This window comes from Microcebus murinus, chromosome 25 (genome assembly GCF_040939455.1).
Source record: "Microcebus murinus isolate Inina chromosome 25, M.murinus_Inina_mat1.0, whole genome shotgun sequence".
NCBI classification, from domain to species: domain Eukaryota; kingdom Metazoa; phylum Chordata; class Mammalia; order Primates; family Cheirogaleidae; genus Microcebus; species Microcebus murinus.
The window spans coordinates 4,878,296-4,898,283 of record NC_134128.1 but is presented as its reverse complement, the minus strand read 5'-3'; the positions used below and the strand labels follow the sequence as shown (position 1 = coordinate 4,898,283).

General features: G+C 40.1%; 2 protein-coding genes across 3 annotated transcripts in view; one reads left to right on the top strand and one right to left on the bottom strand.

Moving 5' to 3' along the window:
• MASTL (microtubule associated serine/threonine kinase like) overlaps nt 1-7,910 on the bottom strand; it is a 38,982-nt gene extending 31,072 nt beyond the window's left edge. The window contains exons 1-2 of the mRNA XM_012777302.3: nt 7,659-7,910; nt 3,507-3,644 (exon numbers count right to left, since the gene is read on the bottom strand). Coding sequence (XP_012632756.2) covers nt 3,507-3,644; nt 7,659-7,844 — 324 coding nt within the window. The 5' untranslated portion in view covers nt 7,845-7,910. The remainder of the gene's footprint in view (nt 1-3,506; nt 3,645-7,658) is intronic.
• A 138-nt stretch (nt 7,911-8,048) lies between these two features.
• The window catches only part of YME1L1 (YME1 like 1 ATPase), a 36,128-nt gene continuing 24,188 nt past the window's right edge, over nt 8,049-19,988 (top strand). Inside the window, exons 1-3 of one of the 2 annotated variants that reach the window (XM_012777304.3) lie at nt 8,049-8,956; nt 14,201-14,335; nt 18,405-18,567. In XM_012777304.3, the coding sequence (XP_012632758.2) occupies nt 8,924-8,956; nt 14,201-14,335; nt 18,405-18,567 (331 nt within the window). In that variant the 5' untranslated portion in view covers nt 8,049-8,923. The remainder of the gene's footprint in view (nt 8,957-14,200; nt 14,336-18,404; nt 18,568-19,988) is intronic. The other variant, XM_075997601.1, reaches the window with a different exon arrangement.

The following is a 19,988-nucleotide window of genomic DNA, read 5'->3' as shown; positions in this document are numbered from 1 at the left end:
GTGTCTTGATGTATGACCATCCCTAAAGTCCTTCCCCCTTTTCTTTCTATAGACAACATTCAGGAAATTTGGCCCCAAAATGGATCTCTCCATCATTCTACAACTTGACGTTTATTACAGCTGACTCAACTAGGAGTCTGAAATTTTCTACATTCAGGCTTTCTTTAAATATCCTGATCTTAACTCTGCCTGCCACATTTTACTTCTTACTCCAATCTCTCACTGTCTTCACTTCCCAGATAACATTTCTCTTTCAACTCCCCTGATTCCCCTCCTCCTCCTCCTCTCTATCTTTACCACTCTCACCCAGCTGCACTCACTTCAGTGGCCATTCCAAACTCCCTCCCCACCTGTACACCAGCTCCCTCTCTAAGAAGTTGCTGGGTCAGGAGGCATCATAAATTACCCAGAGTCAGAAAAAAATCCAGTCTTTTTTCTTTCACAACATTCTGAAGCCATTCTCCACTTTACTAACTTTGATCTTGACACCAGGGGGGGACACTCTTAATCTCCCAGTTGGCCCCCACTATTGGGCGTAAACTCCAAAAGCTTAAAAAGGGGCCTCAGACTCCACAAGAAAAACTTTTAAACCTGGCCTTCAAGGTCTTTAACAACCTTGAGGGGAGACAAGAGAGAAAGCAAGGTCAACAGCAGGCCTCAAAAACAAAAACAAAAAGCTTTCCAAACAGTGGCTATTACTGAGAGAAACTTTTCAGAGACAGAGCTACTCTGGAGGCTGAGACAAAAAGACATCAGGACCACACCCTGCTCCAGAAACTACACCCTGTTTTCACTACAACCAACTGGGGCATTGAAACAAGAACTGCCCCAGGAGACCCCTGCTGGACCGTGCCCTTACTGCAAAAAGGAGAAACAGTGAAAGCGACATGGCCATCTCCTTTAGAGAGGGGATTGTACTTGCCTTCCAGACCCAGTGCGGCCCCTTGAACCAACACCCTCCATACCCACAGATCCTCTAAAACAACTTCAATCTGATAGACAGACCCTGGCTTCAAAACAGACTCAACTGTGTCACACTAGAATGGCTGAGCCTTAGGTAACTCCCTCTCTGTCACCGATAAACAAATCAATTTTTTTTTTTTTTTAAGACAGAGTTTCGCTTTGTTGCTCAGGCTAGAATGAGTGCCATGGCGTCAGCCTAGCTCACAGCAACCTCAATCTCCTGGGCTCAAGCAATCCTGCCTCAGCCTCCTGAGTGGCTGGGACTACAGGCATGCGCCACCATGCACGGCTCATTTTTTCTATATATATTAGCTGACCAATTAATTTATTTCTATTTATAGTAAAGACGGGGTCTTGCTCTTGCTCAAGCTGGTCTCGAACTCCTGACCTCGAGCAATCAGCCTGCCTCGGCCTCCCAGAGTGCTAGGATTACAGGCGTGAGCCACCGCGCCCGGCTAACAAATCAATTTTTTTAATAGACACCAGAGCCCCTCATTCCACTCTTCCTAAATTTTCAAGACCTCTGTTTCACTCCCCTATCTCTATCGTCAGAACGAAAAGTAAAATACAAATCCTCTGTGAAATCCACAGTTCATCTGTGAACTGTTCTTTGATCCTTTGCTTATTTTTCTATAGGGGTATTTACTATTTCCTATTGATTTGTAAAATCTGTTTACTTAGTATTAAAATTAGCCCTTCCTCACTCTGACGTATAACCATAATAAAAAAAAAAAAAAAAAAAAAAAAAAAAATTAGCCCTTTGGCCAGGCGTGGTGGCTCATGCCTGTAATCCTAGCACTTTGGGAGGCCGAGGCGGGCGGATTGCTCGAGGTCAGGAGTTCGAAACCAGCCTGAGCGAGACCCCATCTCTACAAAAATAGAAATAAATTAATTGACCAACTAAAAATATATATACAAAAAATTAGCCAGGCATGGTGGCGCATGCCTGTAGTCCCAGCTACTCGGGAGGCTGAGGCAGTAAGATCGCTGAGCCCTGGAGATTGAGGTTGCTGTGAGCCAGGCTGACGCCACGGCACTCACTCTAGCCTGGGCAACAAAGTGAGACTCTGTCTCAAAAAAAAAAAAAAAAAAAAAAAATTAGCCCTTTATCTGTCTTCTGTATCATAAATATTTTCTCTAGTCATTTGAGTCTGCAAATGATATCTTATATATTTTAAAATTTTAGATACGTTTTAATGTTACACTTGGTAAAACCTCCCCTACTCTACAGTCATAAAACAGAATCTTGACAGTGCATCCCAACAACAAAAAGAACTGCAAAGAAATCAAAAATCTTAAATCCAACAGCTTTAGTGTTAGTAAACAGTATTAGTGTTACTTTGAAATTAGGTACATATTTGTAAGATAAAGTAAGTAATTATGTTAATGTTCTTAGGAACTAGGATTCTCTCAGTAAGAACACAAATTTTTTTAAAAAATTATTAATACTTTACATTCTTTTTTCTTTTTTTTTCTCTAAAGATACCTGGACTTCTCAGTTCTAAGAACATAGATTTTTTTTTTTTTTTTTTTTTTTTTTTGAGATAGAGTCTCGCTTTGTTGCCCAGGCTAGAGTGAGTTGCTTGGCGTCAGCCTAGCTCACAGCAACCTCAAACTCCTGGGCTCAAGCAATCCTCCTGCCTCAGCCTCCCAAGTAGCTGGGACTACAGGCATGCGCCACCATGGCCGGCTAATTTTTTCTATATATATTAGTTGGCCAATTAATTTCTTTCTATTTATAGTACAGACAGGGTCTCGCTCTTGCTCAAGCTGGTTTCGAATTCCTGACCTCGAGCAATCCGCCTGCCTTGGCCTCCCAGAGTGCTAGGATTACAGGTGTGAGCCACCACGCCCGGCCAGAACATAGATTTTTTAAAAACATTTTTATTACAGTATAAAGTTCCCTCTCATCTATGGGGAATAAGTTCCAAGACCCCATAGTGGATGCCTGAAACTTCAGATAGTACCGAACCTTATATACATGTTTTTTCCTATACATCTTATCTATGGTAAAGATTAATTTATAAATTAGGCACAGTAAGAGATTAACAATAATGAATGATACAGTAAAACAATTATAACAATAAACTGTTCATAATTTCATGGATAGAAGATTCATTCTTATAATAGATCTTAGCAACATTAGCATATGACTTTTTTTCTTTACTTACAAAGTCAAGAACTTTCATGTTTTCACTTAAAGGAAGCACTTTATGGCTTCTCTTTGGCACATCTAAATTGCCAGCACCACTACTCTTGCACTTGCTAGCCCCTACAACTGTGTGAATTGACTTCTTAAAATTTTCCCTTTCTGTTTCTATGTATGTGTGCATACACACAACACACAGACACACCTTGTTGATTCTTTTTCTTTGGAGAACTCTAATTAGTATAACAAGTAAATTGGCCCAGGTCAGAAAGCTAGTGAGTGGCAGAGCTGGAATTCAAATGCAGGGACTCTGAACCCAGATATGGTGCTCTGAAATCACTGGGTTCAGTGACTCCTAAATGAATGAAGAAAAAATGTCAAATTATTTACTTACCAAGTAGACATTGCTTGCCGACTGCAGTGAATAATACAAGTGAACAACGAAAGGGCTTTTGCTTAGTGCCAGTGCATCTCTCTCTGCTTGTACCTGATGAGTCATATTTTTGTTGATCATGTCTGCTTTTTTGACAACCTAAAATAGACAACATGACACCAGACTCATTTATTTTATTTTTTATTACAAAGTGTTCTCAGGTTTCAAAATTGCCATTATAAAAACACAGAGAGGGAACATATATACATGTCATTTGGACCTCACACTGCCATCAAGAAACTGTCAGAAAAATAGTTAAGGTTAAAAAAATCCTTCAAGATAGAGCTGCTTATTTTGGTATTAAGTGGCAAACATATCACATCCCTTTTGAGAAAGAAAACTAATTAAATACTACCTGACTACCCTGCATGTAAAGAAAACAAAATTTTGTTTTGCTATTCTTATAACAAAGTCAAAAGATCTTATAGGGCCAGACATGGTGGTTCACGCCTGTAATCCTAGGACTCTGGGAGGCCCAGGCGGGAGGATCCTTTGAGCTCAGAATTTCGAGACCAGCCTGAGCAAGAGCAAGACCCCGTCTCTACTAAAAAAAAAAAAAAAAAAATAGAAAGAAACTAGCTGGAAAACTAAAAATATATATAGAAAAAATTAGCTGGGCATGGTGGCGCATGCCTATAGTCCCAGCTACTCAGGAGGTTGTGGCAGTAGGATTGCTTGAGCACAGGAGTTTGAGGTTGGTGTGAGCTGGGCTGATGCCACGGCACTCTACCGTGGGCAACAGAGTGAGACTCTGTTTCAAAAAAAAAAGATATCATAGTAATGTTCCTAATAAGCCCCAAGATAATCAGGAAACTGGGCACAGCATAATAGTACCTAAAATTTGTTTTTACTTCTGATTCTTTGATGGATAGGAAGACAATCAGAAAGAGGAAGAGTGTTGGAAATTTGTTTGCCTGGAAAAAAAATCTTTTTTTTTTTTTTGAGACAGAGTCTCGCTTTGTTGCCCAGACTAGAGTGAGTGCCGTGGTGTCAGCCTCGCTCACAGCAACCTCAAACTCCTGGGCTCAAGCAATCCTTCCTCAGCCTCCCGAGTAGCTGGGACTTCAGGCATGCGCCACCATGCCTGACTAATTTTTTTCTATATATATTAGTTGGCCAATTAATTTCTTTCTATTTATAGAGATGGGTCTCACTCTTGCTCAGGCTGGTTTTGAACTCCTGACCTTGAGCAATCCACCTGCCTAGGCCTCCCAGAGTGCAAGGATTACAGGCGTGAGCCACCACACCTGGCCTAGAAAAAAAATCTTAAGCAAAAATGATTAGAACCACTGAAACTTAATAGTCCCAAATGCTGTCTTACAGAAAACTAATCAATTACTCTTCAAGTTTCATAGTAATTGGTACAAAAACAAAAGTATAATCTATAGTTGGAGCACTAAACTGAATAGTCAAAAACATTGGGATCAATTCTCAGGACTACTACAAGAAAAAATAGGCACATTTCTTTAAAAGACTCATTAGAGTATTTAATAAAATCATCAATACATGGTAAATTGTAGCCTTACCTCTTTTCTTCAAGAAAACTGAGGAAAATTGACAGAGCAAGCCTACAATATGTTTCACCTATCATTCCACTGGCTGATATGGGCATGTTTATTTTGTTGATCACTGTACCTCAGATCCTATGCACAAAGGGGAAGCTAATGAAATATTTACTGAACAAATGAAATGGTGCTTTGATTTCAACAACTAATGATGACTGGATTACTAAGTATTGTAAGAGGAAAAGCAAGTCTTGGGAACATATAAAGTGAGTAACAGTTCATTTCAATGGGATGGGTTTAAGAGACCACGGAAGGTTTGAAGGAGAACTTAGATTAATCTTAATCCACGAATAAGATATGAGATGAAAAGCAAAATAGGGTAGAGAAAAGCACTTAAGGAGGAACCAGCATAAATATAAGCTCAGTGGCAAGAAAATACACAACATTGAGGGATGAGTTAATTGTCTAGTGTGGCTAAAACACAGAGTATATGAAGACATAGTGGAAATCTAGAGCCAGAACTTGGAGCATGACGGCTTTTCTAAGGACTTAGAACTTTAGCCTGCATGTCATGGCCTAAGGAATGAATGAAAAAAGAAAGAAAATGATTCCAGTTAGGAGGTTATTCCAATAGATTAGGTATGCAAATGAAGGCCAGATAAACCTCAAAAATATCATGTCAAGTGAGAAAAGCCAGATGCAAAAGAACACATATTATATGATCCTATTTACATGAAATGTCCAGAAAAGGCAAACTTATGGAGGCAGAAAGTAGATTAGTGGTTACCAGAGGCTATGGATATTCATGCAAGAGGTACTACAGATGGGCAGGAGAGAGATTTTCTGGGCTATGGTACTATTCTAAAATTAGATTATAGCAATGATTACACAAGTATTGGATTTACTAAAAACCAGTGAATTGTACCATTATAACTAAATAAGTAAAGAGAAAAATGAAGGTCTGTAGTTGGACAGAGACTTGAGAATGGAAAGGGCTAAAAAGAATGACTATAAGAGACAGAATTAACAGAAATGATTGAGATATAATTGATATAGAGATCAAGTAAAGTTAAAATGACTTAGGTTTCTGATCAGGCATGGTGTCTCACACCTGTAATCCTAGCACTCTGGGTGGCAGAGGCAGGACAATTGCTTGAGGCCAGTTTAAGACCTGCCAGAGCAACAGCAAAACCTGTCTTTACAAAAAAAAAAAAAAAAAAAAAAAGCAGGGCGTGGTGGTGTATGCCTGTAGTCCCAGCTACTTGAGAGGCTGAGGCAGGATCATTTGAGCCCAGGAGTTTGAGGTTGCAATGAGCTATGATGATACCACTGCTCTCTAGCCTGGGCGACAGCAAAACTGTCTAAAAAAAAGAAAAGAAAAGAAAACAACAGACTCAGGTTTCTAGCCTGAAGGACAGAGATTATGGTGGTGCCATTAAATGGAGAGAGAAGACAGGAGGTTCACAGTTTAGGTGGTTAGGTAGAGAGGATTGCTTAAGGTTAGGCAACTACAATTTGGAAGTGTGTGCTATAGATATAGATAACCACTTGACAGCGTCCAACAGGAAGATGAAACAAAATGGACAGACTGATGGCTTCTTTCCTTTCTCATCTTCACTCAGTGCTGAAATATGAGCAATCTGAAACCATGGGAATACATGAGAACCAAGTATGGACAAAACAGCTTCAAATATATGTTGAATGTTTTTAGAATGATATATACTGCTACATGAATAAAGGACTGATTTAGGACGTGTTTCAGCTCACTCTTTCTAAATAAAAGAACATTCTATATTTCACAGTGGAAGCTATGAAAAGGAAAAACTGAGTTTCATTTAATGAGATCTGTTGGTTATATAGCAGGTCAGAAATTAACCTACATGAAACTGACAAAATCAGAATATAATCTGGAATAACTGTTAAAAGTTAATGAAAGTTCCAAACGTAATCCTTGTAAAGGCCAAATTAGTGAAAAGGTTCCAGAAGATACATAACACGAAAAGATAATACTAACACTTAAAAATTTCATAACAGACTCATTAGAAAATAGAGCAGTTTCCTCACAGAGTCAAACTTCAAAAGTCAGTGCCTACAAAGTAATCAAGCTTCTGTGGTAAAAATATTACAGGGATTCTGTATGTCAAAGCAAACAAGCAAGGAAAACAAAACTACCAATTACTTAAAACTTTTTGGATTTAGAAACCTGCCTCAAGTCTGGTTACACTATGAATCAGGGTTTGGCTTTCCATCCCAGTTGTACTAAGGCCGACATGATCACCTCAGTCAAGTCCGTTTGCCTTTGGTCCCAGTTTCCCCATTTGCTAACACTGGTCAGGAAGAAGGGTCAATCTTTGCTCCTCTAACTCTGGGCAGTGAGTCCTAAGCATCCGAGATAAAGACAGAAGGTGGAGCAGAGGTGAGATGCCCGACCCGACCCCCTTCTGTCACTCCAAATGAAGAAGCCAGCTCCCAGGGCTCTGGAGGCTTCGGCGAGCCAAGCCCCCCAGACTGGTCGCTCCAGCAGCCCTGGAGCCTGGTCAAATTAGTGGACAGGAAGGAGTGCCGAGGGCCCAGACTCTGTCTTTCTTTCCTCTTCCTTGTCTCCTACCTTCACTGCATACAACTTGCTGCCTTTCTGCCCCAGGTACACTTTTCCGAAGGCGCCCCGGCTAATGGGCTTCACAATATCGAATTCCTCAATGGAGGGCGGTCTTGGCACCGGGATCCTATTCGCGCACTCCCCTGTCGCCGCGCCTCCTCCGCTCCCCTTCTCGCTCCCCGCGGTGGGCTCCATCGCTGGACAGCGCAGACGGGAGCCTGCAGCAGGCCAGCGGCCCAAGCCCCTGTGCCAGCCGCCACTCCCGCCAACCCGGTTCAAAGTGAGGCTCCGCCCCCGCCGCGCGCGCTGGCCGTGACGTCACCGCGCCGCCGCGGCGAGCTCAGCGCAACCCCGCCTCCCTCGCCGCCCTGCGTAGACGCGGGAGGGCTGGGGCGCCGGCAACGCCTAGAACCTGCTGCAGGCTCTTCGAGATCCGTGACCACCGCCCACTGACATCATTTGGAATGAGGGAGGAGGCAATAACAGTGCTCGGCCGGCGGGAAAGGGGACGCCCAGGACCTGACTTGGAATCACGGGATTTGAAGAGATTTCTCTCGGCCGGCCGTTCCCCCGCCCCCCACCTCGTGACCTCCCACCGCCGGGAGAAATAAAAGCCAGTTCGGACTGTCCAGTAAAGCTATGGCTAGGGGCGAGGTTTGGAAGCTAGTGAAGCCACAGAATGTGGAGAAACTGGATGAGCAGGAAGCGGATGGCTGGCCCCGTAACCTCACACTTTCACAGGATGTAATGTGCCTGACTGAAACAGGTTAAGACCGACAGGAAGAATTTTCGATTTACTGTGAGCAAGATAAAGAGCAGCAAGCTGTAGCTAAAGCCTTTATGGCTCAAGGGTCTGTCAGATTTAATAAGTTGTAGAAAGTCTGAGAGGTTCGATAGGGTGAAGGCTGTTCTCCCCTTAAAAGAAGTCTACAGCGGGAGAGCTTCGGGGTTTGTGTTCCTTGTAAATACCAACTACTTTCCGGGCTGGCGGCGGGGGTAGAAACGCCCGCAGCGGAAAGGGCAGAGCGTTGGTACACAGCGGGGGATTGGTGCTCGCTTACCCCGGAAGTGCTGTTGCGGTAGAGCTTTGCCTTCCGGGTTAGAGTGGCTGTCGTTGCAGCAGCTGTAGGAAGGGGAGGCCATTTTCCATTTCTGGGAGGAGTGAGGGGCAGGGGTGGGAGAAGAAGAAGGAAAAGGGCTCAGCGCCTCCCCGCCGGGCCCAGGACAGAGGGGCATTTTCGGCTGGCGGGTGAGGTCGCTGAGAGCCCGAAGAGATGTTTTCCCTGTCGAGCACGGTGCAACCCCAGGTGAGCCCAGCTTTTAGCTCATTTTTTTTCGGCCCTGCCCGCGGGTGTTTGCCAGCTTCCTTCGTAGAAGCTGCTTCGCAGAAGGGACCCTTAAAAAGAAGGCGATTAACCCTACGCGAGTCCGTGGGTTGAGAAGTGGGTCTGGGGACAACGCTGAGAGTCGGGCCCGAGACTGAAAGGGCTGGCGATGAAGCTGTTGGGGGCAGAAGCGTGATATGAGCGTGATGGAGACCTTGGCTGATCGAACTGATTGCGTGGAATTTCTCCTGGAGAAGCTATCAGGCATTGTTCAGTGTTGGGAATTCTGGGGTGGGGGTGGGGAAATGTCTTCGCTGTATATGTAAAGGGAGCAAGTAAGAGTTTCCCTCCCATCCTTCCGACTCTCCAGAGGCTTTAGTATTCACAGCCTCGATCCCCTGCTCTTTCTTTGTTTTTAAGTGGAATTTAAATTTAACCTAAACAACATTTTTTTTCCTTTTTGACCAGAAATGATTACTATATGTATTTTCCAGTCTTTAAATGCTTGTAGTTGGAATTTTGAATCAGTCTCATCCCCATCTTTTTTGTAAACCAGAAGATGGGGGAGAGAAAAATGACTCGAAGGGTTTTTATTTTCTTCTTTCATGGTAATTAGTTGTGACAATGTTTTGTTCTTCATTCAAAATCTCTTTTGTGGATGGTAACACTTTGATAGGTTTTTGAGACATCACAGTTTTGCAAATAAACGGTTTCTAAGAACATTCAGACTTTTTAAATGATTGTGTTCCTTTGTGTAACGCTTATCCCCCTTCGTTTAAATTTTCAATTTTTTTGTGCTCGTACTGGCTGAATATAGAAATTGAAGTGGTTAGTTACTTATTGGACATCAAACATGTACCCAAGTGAACAAAGCAAATGTGGAATATTGTCTTTTTTTTGTAAACATACTTAATGGTGACAAACTAGTATACTGTCTTAATGGTGATATGAAGTAAATATGAGTAGGAGTTAGCCACGTGGAGAGGGAGCAGGTATCCCAGGCACTCTGAAAAACATCTTGAGATGGGCAGGAGTTTAGCTGATTGGAGGAACAAAAATAACGCCAGTGTAGCTACAGTGTAATGATCAAAGAGAGCAGTGACAAACGAGGTTGGAGAGAAGCCTTGAGACATATCATATAGTGAGTTAAGGTTGTTAAGGCTGATTTCATTTTTTAAAATTTCATTTTAAGTTTGTTGGAAACCATTGAAGGTTTTAAAACATTCAGGTTTTCATTTTGTTTTTGCTTTAAGACAGTGTCTCACTCTGTTTCTTGGGGCTAGAGTGCTGTGGCATTATTTTATTTTATTTATTTTTGAGACAGTCTCACTCTGTTGCTCCAGTTAGAGTGCCAGGGCGTCAGTCTAGCACATAGCAACCTCAAACTCTTTGGCTCAAGTGATCCTTCTGCCTCAGCCTCCCGAGTAGCTGGGACTACGTGCATGCGCCACCATGCCAGGCTAATTTTTTCTATTTTTGGTAGAGACAGCGTCTAGCTCTTGCTGGTCTTGAACTCCTCAGCTCAAATGATCCATCCACCTTGGCCTCTCAGAGTGCTAGGATTTACAGGTGTAAGCCACTGAGCCCAGCCTGTGGCATCATTTTAACTTGCTGCAACCTCAAAACTCCTAGGCTCATGTGATTTCAGCTCAGCCACCCAGGGACAGGCAGGTGAAACCAGTCCCAAATAATTTTTTTTTCTTTTTTTGTAAAGACTGGGGGTCTAGCTTTGTTGCTCAGGCAGGTCTTTTTTACTTTTTTAACAACTTTGGGGACATGTGAAACTCAGACAGGTCTTGAGCTTCTAGCCTCAAGCAATACTCCTGCCTAACCCCGCCTCGCCCAAGGGCTGGGATTACAGGAGTAAGCCACTATGCTAGGCCCAGATTTTCATTTTTAGCTGATCATGGCAGGCTGGGTGTGGTGGCTCATGCCTGTAGTCCTAGCACTCTGGGAGGCTGAAGCAGGAGGATCACTTGAGCTCAGGAGTTAGAGACCCACCTGAGCAAGAGCGAGACCCGTCTCTACTAAAAAAATGGAAAGAAATTAGCCAGACAACTAGCCAGGCGTGGTGGTGCATGCCTCTAGTTCCAGGTTCCCCGGGGGACTGAGGCAGGAGGATTGCTTGAGCCCAGGAGTTTGAGATCGCTGTGAGCTAGGCTGATGGCACAGCACTCTAGCCAGAATAACAGAGTGAGACTCTGTCTCAGAAAAAACAAAAACATAAAAAATATCACTGCAGTTTCTTGCTGTGTGGAGAATGAAGGTGCTATTTACCAAGATGACCAATGTCTGGAGGAGTCTTAGCAATAGTTTTAAAAAGAAGTCTGACGTGGCTTATTGATTATGTATTAACCCAGGGGTCCTCAAACTTTTTAAATGGGGCCAGTTCACTGTCCCTCAGACTGTTGGAGGGCTGGACTATAGTTTAAAAAAACTATGAGCAGGCCGGGCGCGGTGGCTCATGCCTGTAATCCTAGCTCTCTGGGAGGCCGAGGTGGCTGGATTGCTCGAATTCAGGAGTTCGAAACCAGCCTGAGCAAGAGCAAGACCCCGTCTCTACTACAAATGGAAAGAAATTAATTGGCCAACTAAAAATATATACAAAAAATTAGCCGGGCATGGTGGCACATGCCTGTAGTCCCAGCTACTCGGGAGGCTGAGGCAGGAGGATCGCTTGAGCCTAGGAGTTTGAGGTTGCTGTGAGCTAGGTTGATGCCATGGCACTCACTCTAACCTGGGCAAAAAAGTGAGACTGTGTCTCAAAAAAACAAACAAACAAAAAACTATGAACAAATTCCTATGCACACTGCACTTATCTTATTTTGAAGTAAAAAAACAAACGGGCAAAAACACCTGCATGTGGCCCGTGGGCCATAGTTTGAGGAAGCCTGTATTTTTTTTTTTTTTTTTTTTTGGAAACAGAGTCTTACTTTGTTGCCCAGGCTAGAGTGAGTGCCATGGTGTCAGCCTAGCTCACAGTAACCTCAAACTCCTGGGCTCAAGTGATCCTTCTGCCTCAGCCTCCTGAGTAGCTGGGACTACAGGCATGCGCCACCATGTCCAGCTAATTTTTTCTATATATGTTAGTTGGCCAATTAATTTCTTTCTATTTATAGTAGAGACGAGGTCTCACTCTTGCTCAGGCTGGTTTCGAACTCCTGACCTCAAGCAATCCGCCCGCCTTGGCCTCCCGGAGTGCTAGGATTACAGGTGTGAGCCACTGTGCCTAGCTGAGGACGCCTATATTAAATCTTTTGAAACCAAAGTACTTACTGTAGTTCACATCAAGAATGTCTGATTTTTAAAAAATTTAAACAGAGGTATCTGGACAGTTGGTAGAGATGTTAAGGATTTTGTGTACTATAGGCAGTCTTAACAGGGACCAAAAATAGGAGGACCTTTATGCATTTTATGCTGTAAAAATGGTAAACTCATTTGTAATTCCTAGTTGCTTTATTGGTTGAATACACTTGAATTTAAATGGTAAAAATAAGGAAGACACAGAAATGAACTTTTTCATTGAGAAGAGATCTTAAATTCTATTTTCGAATAATTTAATTATCTTTAAATAGTTTTAAAGGAATTACTGTTTTTTCTGACTTTAAAAATACACAAACATGGATGTGAATACTTAAGGTAGTTTTACACTCTGCATTATTCACATGAATTTACTGTATCAGTATCAATGGGATGAGAAGTCTTTAAATGTGGAAACTTGAATCAGATTTTCTGGGATAGAATCCTTGCTCCTATACTTTTAGCTATGTAACCTTGGACATGCCACTGAACCTATCTAAAGACTTGTTTTCTTCATCTTTTAAATGGAAAGTGCCCCTCAATAATGACAATTAGTCCATTTGTGAGGGGAAAGCCTTTGTAACCTAAATATCTCTTAAAGGTTCCACTGCTTAATACTGCCACAATGACAACTTAATTTCAACCTGAGTTTTGGAGGGGACAAACATTCAAACCATAATCTTTACTAATTATAGCTGTTGTGAGGTTTAAATGACATACTATAAATAAGGCATATAATACAAAACTTGGTGTATAATCACCCAGTTAATTTACTCATTTACTCAACAAATATTTATTTAGCACCTACTATGTGCACTGTTGTTATACTGAGATATACTAATGTTGATATGCTGGGATACATACAGTATTGAATAAAATAGAGAAAAAAATTCCTTGCCACATGGAGCTTACTTACATTCTAGTGGGAGAGTGCGGCCTAATGAAAAATATTCATTCTGGGGCCAGGCGTGGTGGTGCACACCTATAATCCCAGCACTCTGGAGGTGAAGTGGGAGACTTGCTTGAGTCCAGGAGTTTTAGGTTGCAGTGAGCTATCATGACCCCACTGCACCCTAGCTGGTGACAGAGCGAGACTCTGTCTCAAAAGAAAAAAAAGATTTGAGTTGTATACCCAGCTGGTGTTGGAGAATTGGTTGGTGTCAGAAAACACCCTAGAGAGAGACAGATAGTAAACTATATATAGATAATTAAGAAAATATATAAAATGTCCTATTGTGAAAAGTGCCAGGAAAGGAAATCAGCAGAGAACATGGATAAATATTTTTAGGGGAGAGTTACTGAAGTATTAGGGTAGCTGGGGAGAGGACTCATGAAAAGATGACTTATGAACAAAGAACTAAAAGGAACGTAAGAGCAAGTTATGTTGCTAACTGGACAAGAGCGAATAGATAGTAAGGCAAAGGTTTTGAGGAGAGAGCCTGCCAGGTGTGCTTGAGGAATAGCAAGAAGGCTGGTGGGACTGGAGCAGAGAGAATGAAGAGGGGAGCATAGTAGGAGATAAATTCAGAGAGGTAATAAAGAGCCAACCATGGAGGGCTTTATAGGTCACAGTTGTTAGGACTTTGGCTTTTATTCTTACTCTGAGAAGAGAAGCCATTGAGTAGAGGAATGACATGAACTGACTTTGGTTTTAATATGTTCGCTTACTCTTTGCTAGAAATATACTGCAGCTGGTTAAGGCAGACCAGGGGAGGGTAGTTAGGTGGCTGTTGGAAAAATTCATATAGATGATGATGACTTAGCACAGGGTGGTGGAAGTGGGGAAGTTGAGAGGTATAGAATAATATCCTGAAAGAATGTACCAGTTTTTCTTCACACTAGCAGTAAATCTGAGTACTTACAGTTTTCAATATATAGTGTTGATAATTGATATACAATATGTGTTTAACTTTTATCTTTTTCTAGGTTACAGTTCCTCTGAGTCATCTCATCAATGCCTTCCATTCACCAAAAAATACGTCTCTTTTTGTCAGTGGAGCATCAGTTTCTCAAAACCAGCATCGAGATGTAGTTCCTGAGCATGAGGCTCCCAGCAATGAGGTAATAGTTTTTACCTTGGTAATATGAGAAAGCCCTTTTGACATACAGTTGATACTTGACCATCATGGGGATTTAGGGGCACTAACCACCCCCCAATGCAATTAAATCTGGGTATCATTTTTTTTCTTTAATTAAATATTTCATTTCTTTTTTTCTTTTTTTTTTTAATTCAGTACGTGAAGCTAATGGGTATCATTTTTGACTCCCCCAGAACTTAAGTACTGTTAGCCTGCTGTTGCCTAGAAGCCTTACTGATAACGTAAACAGTTGGTTATCACATATTTTGCATGTTGTTATATACTGTATTCTTATAGGAAAGGTAGAGAAAAGAAAATATATTTACTATTTATTAAATGAAAATGGATCATCATAAAGGTCTTCGTCTTTATTGGAGGAGTGCAGGAAAGAGGACAGGTTGGTCTTGCTATCTGAGGGATGGCAGAGCCAGAAGAAACTGTGTAATTTCTGCCTTCAGCTTAATCTCCTTTGTAAATAAAGATATTTAATTCTGGCTTTTATTGTACATATTGAAAAATTACTTTGTTTTACTTAATCATTTACTTTTTCAAATTTTTTTCATGTGGCATTGTATTTGGTATTAGTACTTCCTAGATTGTGTGATATCAGTCAGATATTCTTTTGTGTTCTCCAGCAATAGCAGTGAACGCAAAGGTAACTGACCGTAATTACCTCCTAAGTCTTAAGGAAGATAAAATAAAAAAGCTGCCTTATAGGAGCTTTCAGTGTAATTGAACAATTACAATATACTTGAAAGTGAAATGTATAAACTAGGAAACAGTACTTTGTATTCATATAATTATAAAATCATTGTTGCCTAGGATATGAGAAATTATAAGCCTAAGTATTACAAGGATCATTAATTAGGTAGTTGCTTATAAGCTCAGAATGCATTTTTCATAGAAAAGATATTATAATCTGTAGGTAAGTTTCTAAAGCCTCTTTAACTCATAAATAGCTATGTTCTTAGTTCTGATATCAAGACCTATGGCAAAGGACAGTAAGGAGGAAATGGAAAGAGTTTGCTTTTGAGGGGTGGTGTAGGGTCAGTCTTAGGATAAAATTTTTATTAGGTGAAAAGTTTGTCTTTGTTACCTTCATACTTTCCTTTTGTACTATTTGTCCAGTTCCTACCACGACTTTCTATAGGCAGTGTATTGTCTTTCTACTGTCCTGACATTCTTCTTCTAAATTATAGTCCAAGAGAGCCTTACTACTGAACGTACTATATGTATCACAGTTTCTTTGTGCAACAAAATTATGTTTGTTTTAGAAATTTTGGATAATATTAATGTGGAAGATGTAAAATTTATCTATGATCCTGTTCTCCAGAGATAATGTTAATATTTTATGTCTCTTTTGTAGTTTCATACTTTATAACAATTAGATTATACTGTACATATTGATTTAGGTTTTTTGTTCCTTTAATAGTCTTATGAACTTCTTATGCCATACATTTTCTATATTTTTAATGACTTCAGAGTATTCATTGTGTGATTTTCCCTGTTGGATATTTTCTAAGTTTTTTTGTTGTCATAAACAGCACCATTGTTACTATCCTTGTTGTTAAATCTTTGTTTCATTAAGTGAAATTGCTGAGTCAGTTATGAAGTACATTTTAGGGGTTGAAAAATAGTGAAACTCTAGAAGCCAGTGTTCAGTTTAAGACTAATGTTGTCATAGACAGAGTTCTTAATGTCTTATACACCCTTGTAAATCCTTCTGCTTGTTTTTAGTGAGTGCTCTTTATATCACAAAACTTTCTGATTTTCCTGAAGCATCCTATGTCATCTCTACTCCTTTGCTTTCATCAAGTCTTACTCATTCAAATGTCAACTCCGAAAAACAAGCAAAATTTCAGCTTTCTTCAAGCTACTGACTTCTTTTTCCTTTGCTCTAAGACTTCTTTAAAGAGTAGTCTGAACTTATGTCTGTACTTGAAAAGCTACCACCATGATATATATTAGGATATGTAGATGAGTAAGGCATGATCTCTGCCTTAGATCCTTACTTTTGTTAAATAGGATATATTTTTTTAGTCATTTTAGTATTGAAAAAATGTATTTTAGGAATATGAGTGACTTATCACATACTGGTTAATAAGATATACCCAGACATCATTCCAGAGCTGTATAATCCATGGATCTTTCTTTACATCAATCATAAGAAGTTGACAATTTTTCCTCTCCTTTTTATGATTTAGCTGTTTTGGCCTAGAATAACATGTATGTATGTATGTACATATTTATTTGTTGAGACAGAATCTCACTCTGGTGGAAACAACCAAAGTGCCCATGAATACATGAGTGGATTAATAAAATGTGTTATATATATATCATGAAGTACTATTCAGCTATAAGAAACAATGGTTATATAGCACCTCTTGTATTTTCCTGGCTAGAGCTGGAAAAGTGAAGAGCTTAAGTCAAGTATCCCAAGAATGGAAAAATAAGTACCACATGTACTCACCAGCAAATTGGTATTAACTGATCAGCACCTAAGTGGACATATAGGAATAACATTTATTGGGTGTTGGGCAGATGGGAGGGGGAGGGGATGGGTATATACATATATAATGAATGCTATACGCACCAACTGCGGGATGGACAAGCTTAAGCTCTGACTCGAGAGGGGAGAGGGGGCAAGGGCAATATACATAACCTTAACATTTGTACCCCCTCAATATGCTGGGAAAAAAACAAAATAAAGAATCTCACTCTTGCCCAGGTTAGAGTGCTGTGGTGTCAGCCTAGCTCATAGCAACCTAAACTCCTGGGCTCAAGTGAACCTCCTGCCTCAGCCTCCTGAGTAGCTGGGACTATAGGCATATACCACCATGCCTGGCTAATTTTTTATATATATATATATATATATATATATATATGTTTTTATTGTCCAGCTAATTTCTTTCTATTTCTTTAGTACAGACGGGGGGCTTGCTCTTGCTCAGGCTGGTCTTGAATTCCTGAGTTCAAACAGTCCTCCCGCCTCGGCCTCCCAGAGTGCTAGGATTACAGGGGTGAGCTACCACACCCGACCTATTTATATTTATTTTTAAAACACCTGGATAGAGTGCAGTGGCATCATCGTAGCTTACTGCAACCTCAAACTCCTGGGTTTAAGCAATTCTCTTGCTTCAGCCTCCAGAGTAGCTGGGACTACGGGCATGTACCATGATGCCTGGCTAATTTTTCTCTTTGTAGTAGAAATGGGGTCTCGCTCTTGCTCAGACTGGTCAGAACTACTGAGTTCAAGCAGTCCTACCACCTCGGCCCCCTAGAGTGCTAGGATTACAGGCATGAGCCACTATGCCCAACCAATAACATGTAATTATTATTTGTCTTTAGTGTCTTCCTATAAGCTCATGTGGACAAGAAAATAATCATCTCAGGAATGAGGCCAGAGGAGTGAGATGTCCTGTTTATGGTTATGGACTGTAATATTTATGGACATTTAGGGACTGGAGGAAACTTAAAAGCTCCATGGATTGCTGAGGATTATCATTTGAATGGAATTTTTCCAGTTCAAGAACTTTACTGCTGTCTTCAAATCAGTTCTGTACTGTTGAGGACAGTCCCCCTGACTTTATATAATGGACTTTTTAGCCCAGCAAGTAGTTACTCTTACATTGTTGTTATAAATGTTTGACTGATGGTTAGTAGGCTAGCTCTTGATCAGAGTGCCTTATATGAAGACAAGGAAGAAACATGAAACAATTTACCTGATTCTGTGAACCATAGTGCTTAATACAATGGTGGTTTTGGTTTGAATGAAAAATTTTTCTTCTCTCATATTGAAATGTCATCTCTTTATTTATTTAAGGATGCTATTAAGAGTATGATTTTTTAACCTTTTTTAAACCTTGTATGACTGACCTTATTAGTAAAAATAGAACTATAAAAAATTTGCATGAATTTATTTTTTAAATATTAAAGGAAATTAAGTAATTATTAGATCTTTAAAATTCCTATTGTTTCAGCTGATAAGTACTATTTAAGTTAAATATTTTGATAATATTAATACTTACTTGGGTTGACTTAATCTTTTGCAGCCTGCACTTAACTTAAGGGACCTTGGATTATCCGAATTAAAAATTGGACAGATTGATCAACTGGTAGAAAATCTACTTCCCGGATTTTGTAAAGGCAAAAACATTTCTTCCCATTGGCATACATCTCATGTTTCTGCACAGTCTTTCTTTGAAAATAAATATGGTATGTTAATACATTTTTGGTTCCAATTAAAATAAGCCACTATTATACTGTTAATTATTTTAATAGATACCATTTATTAGCATTTGCTATAGGTTAGGTTATTTCCTAAGTTTTCTTTCTTTTTCATTTTCTTATAATTTTTCATATTAGAGAATAATACTAGATTTACAGAAAAGTTGCAAACATAGTACAGTTTTCATATACTCTTCACCTTGCTTCCCCTAATGTTGACTGACATCTTGTATAACTATGGTACATTGTTAAAACTAAGAGATTAACATCGGGATGATATTTTTATTTACTTATTTTTGTAGAGACAGGGTCTTGCTGTTGCTCAGGCTGGTCTCGAACTCCTGAGCTCAAGTGATCTTCCTGCCTGAGCCTCCCAAAGTGCGCTAGTATTACAGGTGTAAGCCACTGTGCCTGGCCAGTGCAATATTAATATTTTTAACTAAATTACAGACCATTTGGATATCAGTAAAATTTAATTTCCCCAAATAACTAGGCTTTCTGCTCGTCCCTTTTCTTTTCCAGGATCTATTCTAGCATGCCACATTGCATTTAGAAGAATGGGGGGTTTTTTGTTTGTTTTAATTTTAGGTGACACATGTGTATTGATTTCTAGGTTACATACTTAATCTCTAAATCATAGTCTCTTTTGTGAAATCTCTATTATTTGAATATTATAACAATTTGGTGTTATAACTGGACTTATGCTGCAGTCTGTTGAAAGGGATGTTAGCCTCTTGAGTTTCTTTTTGGATATCACTTAAACAAGGCTATAAAAGTCCAGGAACAAAAGAGCAGGTTTGAATAGTTTATGATGAAGATTTGATTTGAAGCTGTACTTTGCATAAACTTAATTCCTTTACTAATTCTTTGCTTTTCTTTTGTCTTTATTTCATATAAGGCATAAAGAATATAAGAGTGAGACAAAAAGAAACAGTTTTGAACTTGGAGAATTAGACTAAAAATCTGCTTATATTTTATTGTCTTTATACCTTCTTCTAAATACTTGGCCCATAGAGTAATATTTTTGTTTTTATACTATTATTAATATTATTCCTGCTACTCTTCTAGTCTGCATATTTACATTTACTCTTACTTAAGGTTATTCCTCATGCCACCAGCTGTTTGTTAAGTTTAGGCAGGCAGAGTTTTTAGGAATGGGTTTTCTTTTTTTTTTGAGACAGTCTCACTTTGTTGCCCAGGCTAGAGTGAGTGCCATGGCATCAGCAACCTCAAACTCCTGGGCTCAAGCGATCCTTCTGCCTCAGCCTCCCCAGTAGCTGGGACTACAGGCATGCACCACCGTGCCGGGCTAATTTTTTCTATATATATTAGTTGGCCAATTAATTTCTTTCTATTTATACTAAGACGGGGTCTTGCTCTTGCTCAGGGTGGTTTCGAACTCCTGACCT